The sequence below is a fragment of the Trypanosoma conorhini genome (assembly GCF_003719485.1).
Source record: "Trypanosoma conorhini strain 025E chromosome Unknown Tco_14.4_contig_00609, whole genome shotgun sequence".
Taxonomy (NCBI): domain Eukaryota; phylum Euglenozoa; class Kinetoplastea; order Trypanosomatida; family Trypanosomatidae; genus Trypanosoma; species Trypanosoma conorhini.
The window spans coordinates 359-10,595 of record NW_021704694.1 but is presented as its reverse complement, the minus strand read 5'-3'; the positions used below and the strand labels follow the sequence as shown (position 1 = coordinate 10,595).

At 59.6% G+C, this 10,237-nt stretch overlaps 5 protein-coding genes across 5 annotated transcripts, besides 10 other annotated features; all 5 read left to right on the top strand.

Annotated features, from left to right (window-relative positions):
- Nucleotides 1-2: 2 nt before the first annotated feature.
- Nucleotides 3-1,562, top strand: Tco025E_07650 (uncharacterized protein; the record flags this gene model as incomplete). Its single annotated transcript, XM_029374512.1, has 1 exon — nt 3-1,562. A coding segment is annotated over one exon (1,560 nt), but the record flags the coding sequence as incomplete, so codon positions are not given.
- An 87-nt stretch (nt 1,563-1,649) lies between these two features.
- Nucleotides 1,650-1,695: a microsatellite.
- A 297-nt stretch (nt 1,696-1,992) lies between these two features.
- Nucleotides 1,993-2,014: a microsatellite.
- Nucleotides 2,015-2,038: 24 nt separating this feature from the next.
- Nucleotides 2,039-2,062: a microsatellite.
- Nucleotides 2,063-2,240: 178 nt separating this feature from the next.
- Nucleotides 2,241-2,267: a microsatellite.
- A 100-nt stretch (nt 2,268-2,367) lies between these two features.
- Nucleotides 2,368-2,396: a sequence feature (GA-rich).
- A 570-nt stretch (nt 2,397-2,966) lies between these two features.
- Nucleotides 2,967-3,011: a microsatellite.
- Nucleotides 3,012-3,092: 81 nt separating this feature from the next.
- Nucleotides 3,093-3,125: a sequence feature (GA-rich).
- A 217-nt stretch (nt 3,126-3,342) lies between these two features.
- Nucleotides 3,343-3,379: a sequence feature (A-rich).
- A 386-nt stretch (nt 3,380-3,765) lies between these two features.
- Tco025E_07649 (uncharacterized protein) lies at nt 3,766-6,213 on the top strand (the record flags this gene model as incomplete). Its single annotated transcript, XM_029374511.1, has 1 exon — nt 3,766-6,213. The coding sequence occupies one exon, from the start codon at nt 3,766-3,768 to the stop codon at nt 6,211-6,213; it is 2,448 nt and encodes an 815-aa protein (XP_029225403.1).
- A 211-nt stretch (nt 6,214-6,424) lies between these two features.
- Nucleotides 6,425-6,452: a microsatellite.
- A 43-nt stretch (nt 6,453-6,495) lies between these two features.
- Nucleotides 6,496-7,671, top strand: Tco025E_07648 (Arf/Sar family, other; the record flags this gene model as incomplete). Its single annotated transcript, XM_029374510.1, has 1 exon — nt 6,496-7,671. One exon carries the CDS (start codon nt 6,496-6,498, stop codon nt 7,669-7,671), a length of 1,176 nt encoding a protein of 391 aa, XP_029225402.1.
- Nucleotides 7,672-8,034: 363 nt separating this feature from the next.
- Nucleotides 8,035-8,367, top strand: Tco025E_07647 (uncharacterized protein; the record flags this gene model as incomplete). Its single annotated transcript, XM_029374509.1, has 1 exon — nt 8,035-8,367. One exon carries the CDS (start codon nt 8,035-8,037, stop codon nt 8,365-8,367), a length of 333 nt encoding a protein of 110 aa, XP_029225401.1.
- A 243-nt stretch (nt 8,368-8,610) lies between these two features.
- Nucleotides 8,611-8,636: a microsatellite.
- Nucleotides 8,637-8,688: 52 nt separating this feature from the next.
- Nucleotides 8,689-9,963, top strand: Tco025E_07646 (membrane protein YIP1; the record flags this gene model as incomplete). Its single annotated transcript, XM_029374508.1, has 1 exon — nt 8,689-9,963. One exon carries the CDS (start codon nt 8,689-8,691, stop codon nt 9,961-9,963), a length of 1,275 nt encoding a protein of 424 aa, XP_029225400.1.
- Nucleotides 9,964-10,237: the final 274 nt, after the last annotated feature.

Sequence of the window (10,237 nt, the reverse complement as noted above, 5' to 3'; positions counted from 1 at the left end):
AGTCCGTCGTGGAGGCCAAACCGCTGGAAGCGACCGTTGGGCCCGCGGGGGTGAATGAATCTCTGACTGCGGCTCCTCCTCTGGAGGCCGAGGCGCCTGTGCTTGTTGCGGCGGAGGAGTCCGCCGCGGAGGCAAAGCCGCTGGAAGCGACCGTTGGGCCCGCGGGGGTGAATGAATCTCTGACTGCGGCTCCTCCTCTGGAGGCCGAGGCGCCTGTGCTTGTTGCGGCGGAGGAGTCCGTCGTGGAGGCCAAACCCATGTCTATTGCTGTTGGTTCTGGTCAGAGGCCAGAATTGACCGAAAGGAGAGCGCAGGATGTGAAGCCTATGCAGGTTCTTTCTGGTGTTGATGTTGTTGCGCCTTCGCGTGGTGGTGGTGAGTCGTCTGTGCCGCGTCCGGTTATTCTGATGAAGGACAATGCACGAGTGGTAAGTGCGGGGACCCGTGTGCTGGATCGAGAGGAGGCGGGTTTTGCCGAGCCCAAGTCTGTATTCGGTCTTAGTGCCCGTGAGGAGGAGGCTGGACGTGGTTCCCGCAGAGGTGCTGGGGCCCCGTCTCGGCTGTTCTCTGCGGTTTCATTTGCCCCGAATGTGAGTTCGGAGCGGCGCATCTTTAGCGAAATCTATCCGGACCAGTCCTTCCTCCCTGGGAGCGACGTACGTCCGATGGTGCTCGTTGGCAGGGCCCGCGTGCGTAACTTGACGTCTGCCACCCCGGAGCGGGGGGTGCGCTCCACAGAGGTGGTGGCGGGGGCGGTGGAGTCGTTGCCGCTTCTGAGCGCGGTGGAGGGGGGCGCGCCGCGGGGCAAGGGGCGGGCGTCGCGGTCACCCTCCTCCTCCGTGGGGGCCTCGCGTCGCGAGGTTCGCTTCGCCCCCGCCGTGCTTCCGCCAACGCCAACGCCAACGCCGCCGCCACCGGCGCCGCACCACCAGCGTCAGGCTCCCGTGCGCATTCAGCGGCAGTATGAGACGTGCCAGGGGCTGTTCACGTCGTGGAATGACCCCGCGGTGATGGTCCCGCGGCCGGTGCTGCGCCCACGCCGTGAGCGGGACGCGTCTCCGAAACCCCCGCCCTCTGAGCTTCCGCAGCTGCCAAAGCATGGGGGGCGCTCGCCGCCGCGCCAGACTCATGGCGGGCAGGATCAGCCGCACCCGGCGCCGCGGATAGCCCCGAACACGGTGATGCCGCAGCCCACGCGAGCGGTGGATGTGTCGGCGTTGCACCGGCGGCTGGGCGAGGTGGTGGCAAGGGTGGCGAAAGCGCGCACCCCATCCCCGTCTGTGCGGCCGCAGCTGCAGCAGGCCATGCAGTACCTGCTGCCGGCGGTGCCAACCAACCCCGCCCAGCGCGACGCGCTATATCGTCTGCGCAGGCAGCAGCGGAACGCCCCGCGTGTTCCACGGAGACCCATCACCACAGATCCGTCACGATCTTTTTCCCCGCAAAGCATGTCGAAGCGGCCGATTCTCTACCCCACACTGACGCGTCCAACATTCCCCACCACCAACGACCTCTCACAGACCGGGCGGTTTGTGGGAAACAGGAGTGTTTACTACTACTAGGGGAGGGTGCGCAGCAGAGGGCCACAGGCGGGTCATGGACGCCGCGTTTGGCGCAGCCGCATATCGAAGATAGGTGACGTATTTATATGTATGTGTGTGTGTACGTGTGCGTGTGTGTGTGTGTGTGTCTGTGGGAAGTGAGAGAAGTAAGATCTTCCGTGTTGTAACAACAGCCACAAGAGCGAAGAACAAAAACGTTTTTTTTTTTGTTACGCCAGCCTTGAGACGAGGCGGACTCTCACAGAAAATAGTCTCGTTTCGTTTTCTGGGTGGCAGTGCTGCTCACCCAGTCGCTCCCTTGGGAATAGTATACGTGCCCGCATGAGTCGGTCGAGTTTGATGGCGCTGCTGGCGTGCCTCCCTGCCTGGCAAGCGGGAGGCGGCGAAGCCAGAATGTATGCACACATATTTGCGCACAGCATAGTGTGCCTTTTTTTCTTTTTTCTTTTTTTACTATCCAAAAGGAAGATACGATTTCGCTCTCTCTCTCTCTATTTCTCGGCGTTATATTTGTTTTTTTTTTGGGGGGGTTTTGCTTTTTATTCTTACTGCCCTTCTTTAGTTTCTCACTGCATCGTTTCCCTGTTCTTTTTTGTTGTTTTTGTTTGCTTTGCCTGCTTTCTTTATCATTCATGCAATAAACTGCACGTGCGCAAGTGTCTATTTGCTGTTCTGTTGTATATAATATATATATATATATATCTAAGGCTGTGTGTGTGTGCGACACGCACGTGGTGCGGGGCTCGGAATGCGGTGGGCGTGTGTGTGACACGCACTCTGCCGCGGGAGGTAATAAATTATCTGCCTTTTTTTTTTCTTCTTCTTCTTGTTTTTACGCGGTTGTTACTTTTTCCCGCACGCTTCATTGACAGTAAAACGCATTTCCGCGGCGGGTGCGTGAGGTACGCCACCAGCTACCCGCTTGCCCCGGGCAGGTGTGTGCGGGCTGCTGCCATGTGCGGCTGGCCCTCTTCTTTTTCGTGTTGGTGCTCTTTCACCTGTGCGGTACGGCGAGGGAAAAACAATTACAACAGCAACAACTAAGAAGAAAAGAGAAATAAAAGGAAAAAAAAGAAGAAACTTGGGTGTTTCCCCAAGCAGAGCGGCATTGCGGCACGCACACCCGCAGAAGGAAAGAAGTGGACACGACGAGGGAAATGTACGAGGAGGAAGAGGTGCTGGGCGGCAGCGGCGCTCAATACGTTGCGGGTGTGCTTCCACGACGTAGGGTGATGTATGTAGGCGGGCGCGGCCGACACGGAGGCCCGGGGGCTGCGGCCGTTGACAGGGGATAAAGAAGAGGGAGCTAAGACAAGGTAAAAGAAGCGGGACAAAAGCTGAACTTTTTCTTGCGTCCCGCCTCACTTGCGTGTGCCTCCGCGCAGTGATGTACAGGCAGTTACATGTGTGTCTTTCTCCGTGTCTGTGTCTGTGTGTGTGTGTGTGTGTCGGGTTTTTTTCTTTTTTTTCCTTTTCTTGCCTGCCATTCACTGAACGTTACTTCCCCCCCCCCTCGCGGCGCCCGCGGCGTCTTCTCACCCCCTGCTCTCTCTCTCTCTCTCTGAACGACCCAACTATATATCTTGCCGCCGGCGGGTGTGCCGCGCCACTTTCTCTTCTTTCCCCCCTCTTTTCTCTTTCCACCTCCTTCCACCTCAGTGAGCCGCACAGGCAGACACACAGAGAAGGCATGCCACTCTATAGCCGAGGCCGTGTCGGGCGATGCTCCTATTCTGCGCGGTCAGAGAAGAAGTAGTGGCAAGAAGAAATTTCTGCCGTGCCTTTTTCCCCTTGCCCCTTTTCCCTTTCCCCTCTTCTTCCCGGCTGCGTTTGCCGGCTTCCCTGATGCCGGTGGTCGTTGCCCTTTTCTCACTGTGCCTGTGACTTTTCTTCACTCTCCGTGGCGTGTGGCGGCGACGGTTCTGTGCGCTCTCTCCATGCCCACATGCACACAAATAAAATGATGGGTTTGTTTATTTTGGCGCATTTCTTTTTCCCCCTTCTTTCTTTTCTTTCCTTATTTTTTTGTGGTGCACACCCCGCCGCGGGAGGTGTTCCAGGGAGGGCGAGTGGGTTGACGTGCGCCACTGGACGCGGCGGCATCGGCGAGAGGCCCTCAACCCCGCGCCTCCCTGCCACGCACAGCGCGAAAAGGAGGGAAGGCGGGAGAGAGCAGCGGCAGGGGGGAGACGGCGCGAGGCCCATGCAGCGACAAACACGGCGGCTTGCGGCAGTGGCAGACGCCTCCGACGTCTCGCAGATGGATCCCTGGAAGGATGACCGTTGCCGCGACTTCATCGCTCTCAACACCATCCAGCGGCTTCGCTCCTACCACGCCGAGGCACTGCTGCCTGTGGAGCCGGTAAATAGTATTCGGGCGAAAAATCTGATTCTGTTGCCAAAGGCAGAACCGGACGCGAGGGCCTGCGAGACCGATGAGGGGTGTGCGATCGACACGGCGCGAATTCTGTTCTTTGGGCCCACCGCGTTTACCTCATTAACGTCGCAGGGACGCATGACCGCCTCTCCGCATGCTGGTGGCCACAGTAGCAGCCGAAGTAGCTTCCCCCAAAGCGAAGAGATGCAAAGATCTTCTCCCTCCAAAAGAGTGTTACAAATGGCCTCCGGGCCTTTGAGCCCGCAGTCACACGATTTCGGGCAACGACGGGGTGAGGCTCCTGCGGTGCCTGGGGAAGGCCCCGCACCAGGCGACGGTGGCGGTAAGCCGCAAGAAACCCAGCATGATGCATTTGAGGCGGGGGCCACACCGCTACGGCGTCCAATGAACGACACCACGACAACCCCGGCGCCCCGCCCGCCTGTGGCTGCCACGGGAGAAGAAGTTGCCGCATGTGACGAGGAACATGCACACGAAAGGGAGGAGAGTCATGTTAATCAACCAGTGACAGGCGTTGTAAAGTTTTCCTGCGCCATCGTCGAAGCCATCGTAGCGTACTACCAGTCCCTGCTCACGCGCGGCGTCGTGTTGGACCGTTTCAACGCCAAGGACTTGGCCTTTGCGTGGTGGGTGGTGGGGCGAAACATGGATGTGGCGGCTCTGCATCATTACACTGGGCCCATGCGACGTGATTCCCTGGTGATTCTCCTGCGTCACTTTTACTATGAACTGCTGAACGAGCAGCAGCCAAAGAAGAGTCTCGTGCCGGACTTCGCTCCGCCGCACGCCCACGGAGGCAGGGAGGAGAAGGAGAAGGGGCAGGCTGCCGCGGCCCCACACAAGCTGGGAGAGGCAAAATTGGGGCGGAAACCGACTGGAGCAGACGACGACGACGACGACGACGACGACGACGACGAAGAGGCAAAGCAACAGCAACATGCTGCGGTGGCCCCTGCGAAGGTGGCAGGCGCGGGGGAAGCAGCGGCGGGGCTTAGAAAGCGGTCGCGTAGTCGTCTCGATCCGACCCGCACAAGTCCCCCTCAAATGAGTAGCCGCCTGCGCCGCCGCCTCCACGCGGAGGAGGAGGCGAGCAAGGCGAAAGCAAACGAGAAGACACAAGCCACAGCAGGGGCGCCGGCGACCGTTGAGGCCGTTGCTGTGCGGGGCAGCCGGGCAAAAGCGACGTCCAGGCAGGCACCGAAGCTGAAGGAAAAGGCGGTCGCGGAGGCCGCCGTTGCGACGCACGCCACAGCGCCGGCACCAGCCTCGTCGTCCGCTGCAGCGGCACTGGAGCTGACGGCGCAAAATAAACCCCAAGCTGCGGCGTGTGGGGCGGGGGCGGAGGCCCCCGCTCTTGAAAGGCCACATAGATCCTCCCGTTCAGCGAACCTTGAAGAGGTTTGGCGGCCGATTCGCTCAACACGAAGGCGTCTTCCTCCTTCTGAAAGTAGCACGGATTTTGCTGAGGCAGGCGCAATCGTAGCAGAAAAGCGGCAAGATTCTGTTTCCCTCCTCAACCACATAGAGAAAAGAATTCATGCAAGGATGACAAAGGATGCCAACTACGCCGAGCTGCTTACTGCATTTCCGGCCAGGGATTCGCTTCTACAGGCAGAGGCGGGAGGCCGCAATGGCTGCACAAATGACGAGAATAGCGAGAAAAAGCCACTCCACGGCATGCATCCGGCGCTGATGCAGTTGCTGCGCTATCACCATGAACCTTCTTCTGCCCCGGCTGCGCCGCACAGTGAGCAGGGCACGGGGGCAGAAGAAGGGATGGCGGAGTCTGGGAACACCAATGAGGCGGAGGCAGCCGTGAAGAAGGAGTTCCTGGTCGTCGGCGAGAAGCACAGGGAGAAGGAAGAGGACGCAGAAGGCGAGCAGCGGTTTTTAGCTTGTGGGAGGGAGCCTTCTACGGCGCGGCCTCAAGACGCCATGACATCCTCGGAGCCGTTCGTTAAGGCGGAACCTGCGGACGAAGATGGCGCCCCGTCACAGCGGCATGGACTCAAGGAGGAGGGCCACACGGGTGGCGAACCAACGGCGCCGCTTCTGCAGCTGCCCTGTCACTTTTCAGCACTGACGTACCCCCAGCGCTGCCTCCTGACCTGGGAGGCCTCGTTCCTTCTCGACCCAGCACCAGCGCCACCTGTGCGGAGGCGGCCGCAACCGACATTAAACACCGCAACGAGTCAGTCCAAATCTCCCACAGCTCAGCAAAGGCAGTACTACGATTACTGGAGGAACCCATAGAGGTAAGAGGGCCAGTTCCTTCTTGCCTTATTGTTTTTCTTTTTCGCACACACACTATCTCCCGTTTGTATCCTTTTTTACTTTTCTTTTTTTATTGGTTGTTTTCTTCCCACTTCATTTTAACTTTTGTCACCGTGCCTGGTTGTTGTTTCCCTTTCACTCACTCTGCGGATGCGCCTGTGTATGCTCTTTCGTTGGTAGTGGTAGTGTTGGAGGGTCGGAGGGAGGGAGGGGGCGAGCGCGAGCGTAAAAGAAAAGAAAAGAGTGTGAGCTCCGTGTGCCATGTTTACATTTGCCTGGGGCCTGTACAGCGCGCTCTTTACGGATCGCACGTACAAGGTGCTTATTGTTGGTCTCGAGTCCTCCGGCAAGACGACACTGCTGGAACAGGTGAAATGTGTTTACGCAACGAGCAGTAGTGCTGCTTCGCAGGGGAGGTTGGGCGTGGAGAGTTCCGTCATGCCCACGCCGGCGCCTGTAAGCGTCATGAAGGCAAAATGCATACGCCCCACTGTAGGTTTGAATATGAACCGCATCACCCACCGCACCATTCCGGCGCGCCTGTCGGCGTCCTCGAGACATGGGAGTTTGAGTCACGACAAAGATGATGATGTGCCGAGTTCCAGGTCCACAAACTCGCTGTCCTCAAGTGTGCCGCTTAGTGCCTTCACACCGGTCACCACACGGCTCATGCTGTGGGACGTGGGTGGCTCAATGCTGAAGCTTTGGGCAAACTATTTTGCCTCCTGCCATGGTGTCATTTTTGTGGTGGATAGCACTATAGGGACCACCGCCGCTGCAGGTGCAAGTGCCTCTGCCCCTCTGGCGGCGGTGGCGGAGGTTGGCGAGCAGGCCGCCGCATCCTCGGGGCGGTCGTGTGTGAGCTCATTGGACGCGGAGAATCTGAGCTCCACCTTTTCCCCAGACGGGATCGTGACGTCACTGGTGTCGGCTCCGTGCGCCGCGGCGGAGAGGGCGGAGTCGCCGGCGCCCCACCAGATGGAAGAAAAACGGAGAAGTGTTCAGCGCCAGGCCTTCGCGCGGAACGCGGCTGTGCTCCGTGCGTTATTTCGTCACCCACTCTTGACGAACGCACCGCTGCTGATTCTATCGAACAAGGCCGATGTCGTGGGTCACTGCCCGCTCGCTGAGGTGCAGGAGGCTCTTGGCTTGGTTGAATTGGCCCTTATGCACGAGTTGTATGATAGAGGGAGTGCGAGTGGGAAGTCTCACTCTGCGGCGACGGCGGACGACGCGGATGAGTTCTTTGACCCCCTGCCGGTTAGTGACCACCCGCGCAACGGCGTGGACGCCGCCGGGACGAGCGGTATTGGAAGCAAAATCATGCGGCTGGCAGAGGTGAGTGCGCTGGACGGTTCTGGGGTACGAGAGGCGATGGATTGGCTTGTGTTTCAGATGCGGGACAACGCGCGGGAGGTGGTGGAAAATGACAAGTGACAAATGCGAGAGACGTGGTGTGACGGCGCCTCACACTCTTTTTTTTTTTGCTCTTTTGTCCCCCCCCCCCCTCATTCTTGTTGCTTTGGTTCTTTTCGTCACGCGTGCGTGAGTGGCGGCGGGCTTCTTCTTCATTTGTGCCCTTTGCGGGTTCTTTTTTTTTTTGCTTGCTGCTTGCCTCTGCGTGGGTGGCCCTCCGCCAATTTCCGTCTGTCCCTCGCTCTCTCCTCCCCGGGTGGGGAACAAGCATTCTACGGCACTGGTGGACGCCGCTGGGCTTGCCTCAACGGGGCGGTCGATTGCAACTTCCCTCGCGGTGTGTGTCTGTGCGTGAGGAGGGGGAAAAAAGTCAGCGGGGGAGAGATGTTTGGCGATGGGCAGCTGCTCGCAAGTTTGTTGCGATACGCGCCGCAGCTGCTGCTGACGCAGTTTCCTTCGCTCCTGCTTGGCATGGCGGCCGGCTACTGCGGCCTCCTGCTGCTGTTTGGCCCGCTTCCGCTGCTCTCCGGCGTGCTGCAGCTTCTTCTTACGGTGGCGATTGCCAAGGCGCTGGCGACCGGCGCCCGCGTGGGGATTGCGAAGGGGATCGCGCTCTTTGAGGGGCGCGTGGGCGGCGCCGGCGGCGGCAACGACGGTAGAGATGAGGGCGGAGCACGCGCCGACGCCGACGCCGACGCCGACGCCGAGCTGGACTGAGGGCGCGGCGGGGAGGGGGGCGAGCAGACAGCCACCAGGCGGATGCGAAATGTGTCGTCGTCTACGGGCAGCGGTGCGAATGGCGTGTAACGGGTGAGAGATGCGGGCGAGAGGGAGGGCGAAGGAAAAAGAAAACAAAAAAACAATGTCGGCTCAGGTCTGCTGTGCGGTTCCCTCGCAGTGCGTCGAGGAGGCCTGCAGGGCACAAACGCGCTGCTGCTGCTCCTCTTTTTTCCTGACCTTTTTGTTTGTTTGTTTGTTTGTTTCTTGCGTGTGTGCTGCGGGCAACGCTCTCAAGGCACCGTTGGTACTTTAGTAGCAATGCACTATCCACAGCACCAGCTGCACCACCACCAGAACACGCATGCCTCGCCGCCGCCGCCGCCGCCGCCGCCGCCGCCGCAGTATCAACAGCCGCAGTATCCGCAACCGGCGTCAACTGGCTTTTTCTATCAGCCCTACACAGACGGCGGCGGCGGCGGTGCCTACGTGGACCAGGCGCCGGCCGGGTATCACCCACACGTCGCTAGTAGCCACGCCTTTAATGGCGAGGAGAAGCCGCCTAGAACGCATGAGGTGCAACACGCCCATCTCGCGCATGTGATGTCGATAGGCATCGTGACCCCAACCATCTCGCGGAGCAACTCCTGTGTGTCTCCCAAGGCCTTTGGCCGGGCTTCGCCCCCAAATAGCGGCAGCCCCAGCCCGTTGCTTAGGAATCAAACGAACAGGATGGCCTCGCCGCCGCCGCCGCCACCGCCGCCGCCCAAACCATTTTTGCAGCAGCCGTCATCCTCTTCAATCGCAATGCCTCCATCGCCGGCACCCGCCTTTCATGAAGCCGCACTCCATGCCTCTCAACCTTTTAACCAATCCCAGCCGTTCCAGCAGCAACAACTGTTCCAGCAGCAACAACCGTTCCAGCAGCAACAGCAGCAACAACCGCCTCAGCAGCCACGCAGCGGGTTTGTGGCGTCCATGCTAAATGTCATTTTGCCACACGATGCATTTGGAAGTAGTTTGCCGCAAGGGCCTGTTCCACTTTATCAGCAGCGCTTTGGATACCCCGAGGATGACCTCCCACTACTGGAGGAGTTGGGAATCTTCCCGCACCAAATACGCTGCAAGGCCTTGGCGGTTCTAAATCCCTTCAAGCCCATGGCGCTGGAGGCCGTGGAAGACATGGACCTCGCTGGACCGGTTGTCTTTGCAATTACTCTTGCCTTCCTCTTGTCCTTGCAGGGAAAGCTGCAGTTCAGCACCATCTATGGTCACTGCGTGCTTGGGATTGTCTTTATGAAGGTCCTCCTCTCCCTGATGACGGACCACGGCGTTGCGCTGCAGTTTATTATTAGTGCCCTGGGGTACTGCCTGATTCCCAACGTCATCCTGGCCGTCTGCCAGACCGTTGTGTACTGGCTGTTTGGCTACCTCGGCAAGACGATGCTTGCGCCGGCCATGTTGATTGTCCTCTGGTCCGGGTGGTGCGCCACGGCGATGCTGGTGAGCGGGCTCTCCATGGAACGGCAGCGGTACCTGATCCTGTACCCCATCTTCCTCTTCTACGCCGTGTTTGCCGCGCTGACGATATTCTAAGCAACAACGAGAAGGAAAAAAGAAAAAGAAAAAAGCGAGAGGAGCGGGGGTGACGCGCCTGCAATGCCGCACTTCGCTGCGTGCTGCCGGTGGGAGAAGGGCGGTGGCCGCGCGCACGCGCGTCGCCCTGCAGAAGTGAAGAGCGTGAACCTCCTCTCCCGTGTGCGTTTATATCTCCGTCCCGCGCAGGCAGTGAGCAGCGGAGGGGACGAGCAGAAGGCGGCGGGGAGCAGCCGCTGCGAGGGCAGGGGCACCACCAACACGAATAAGAAGA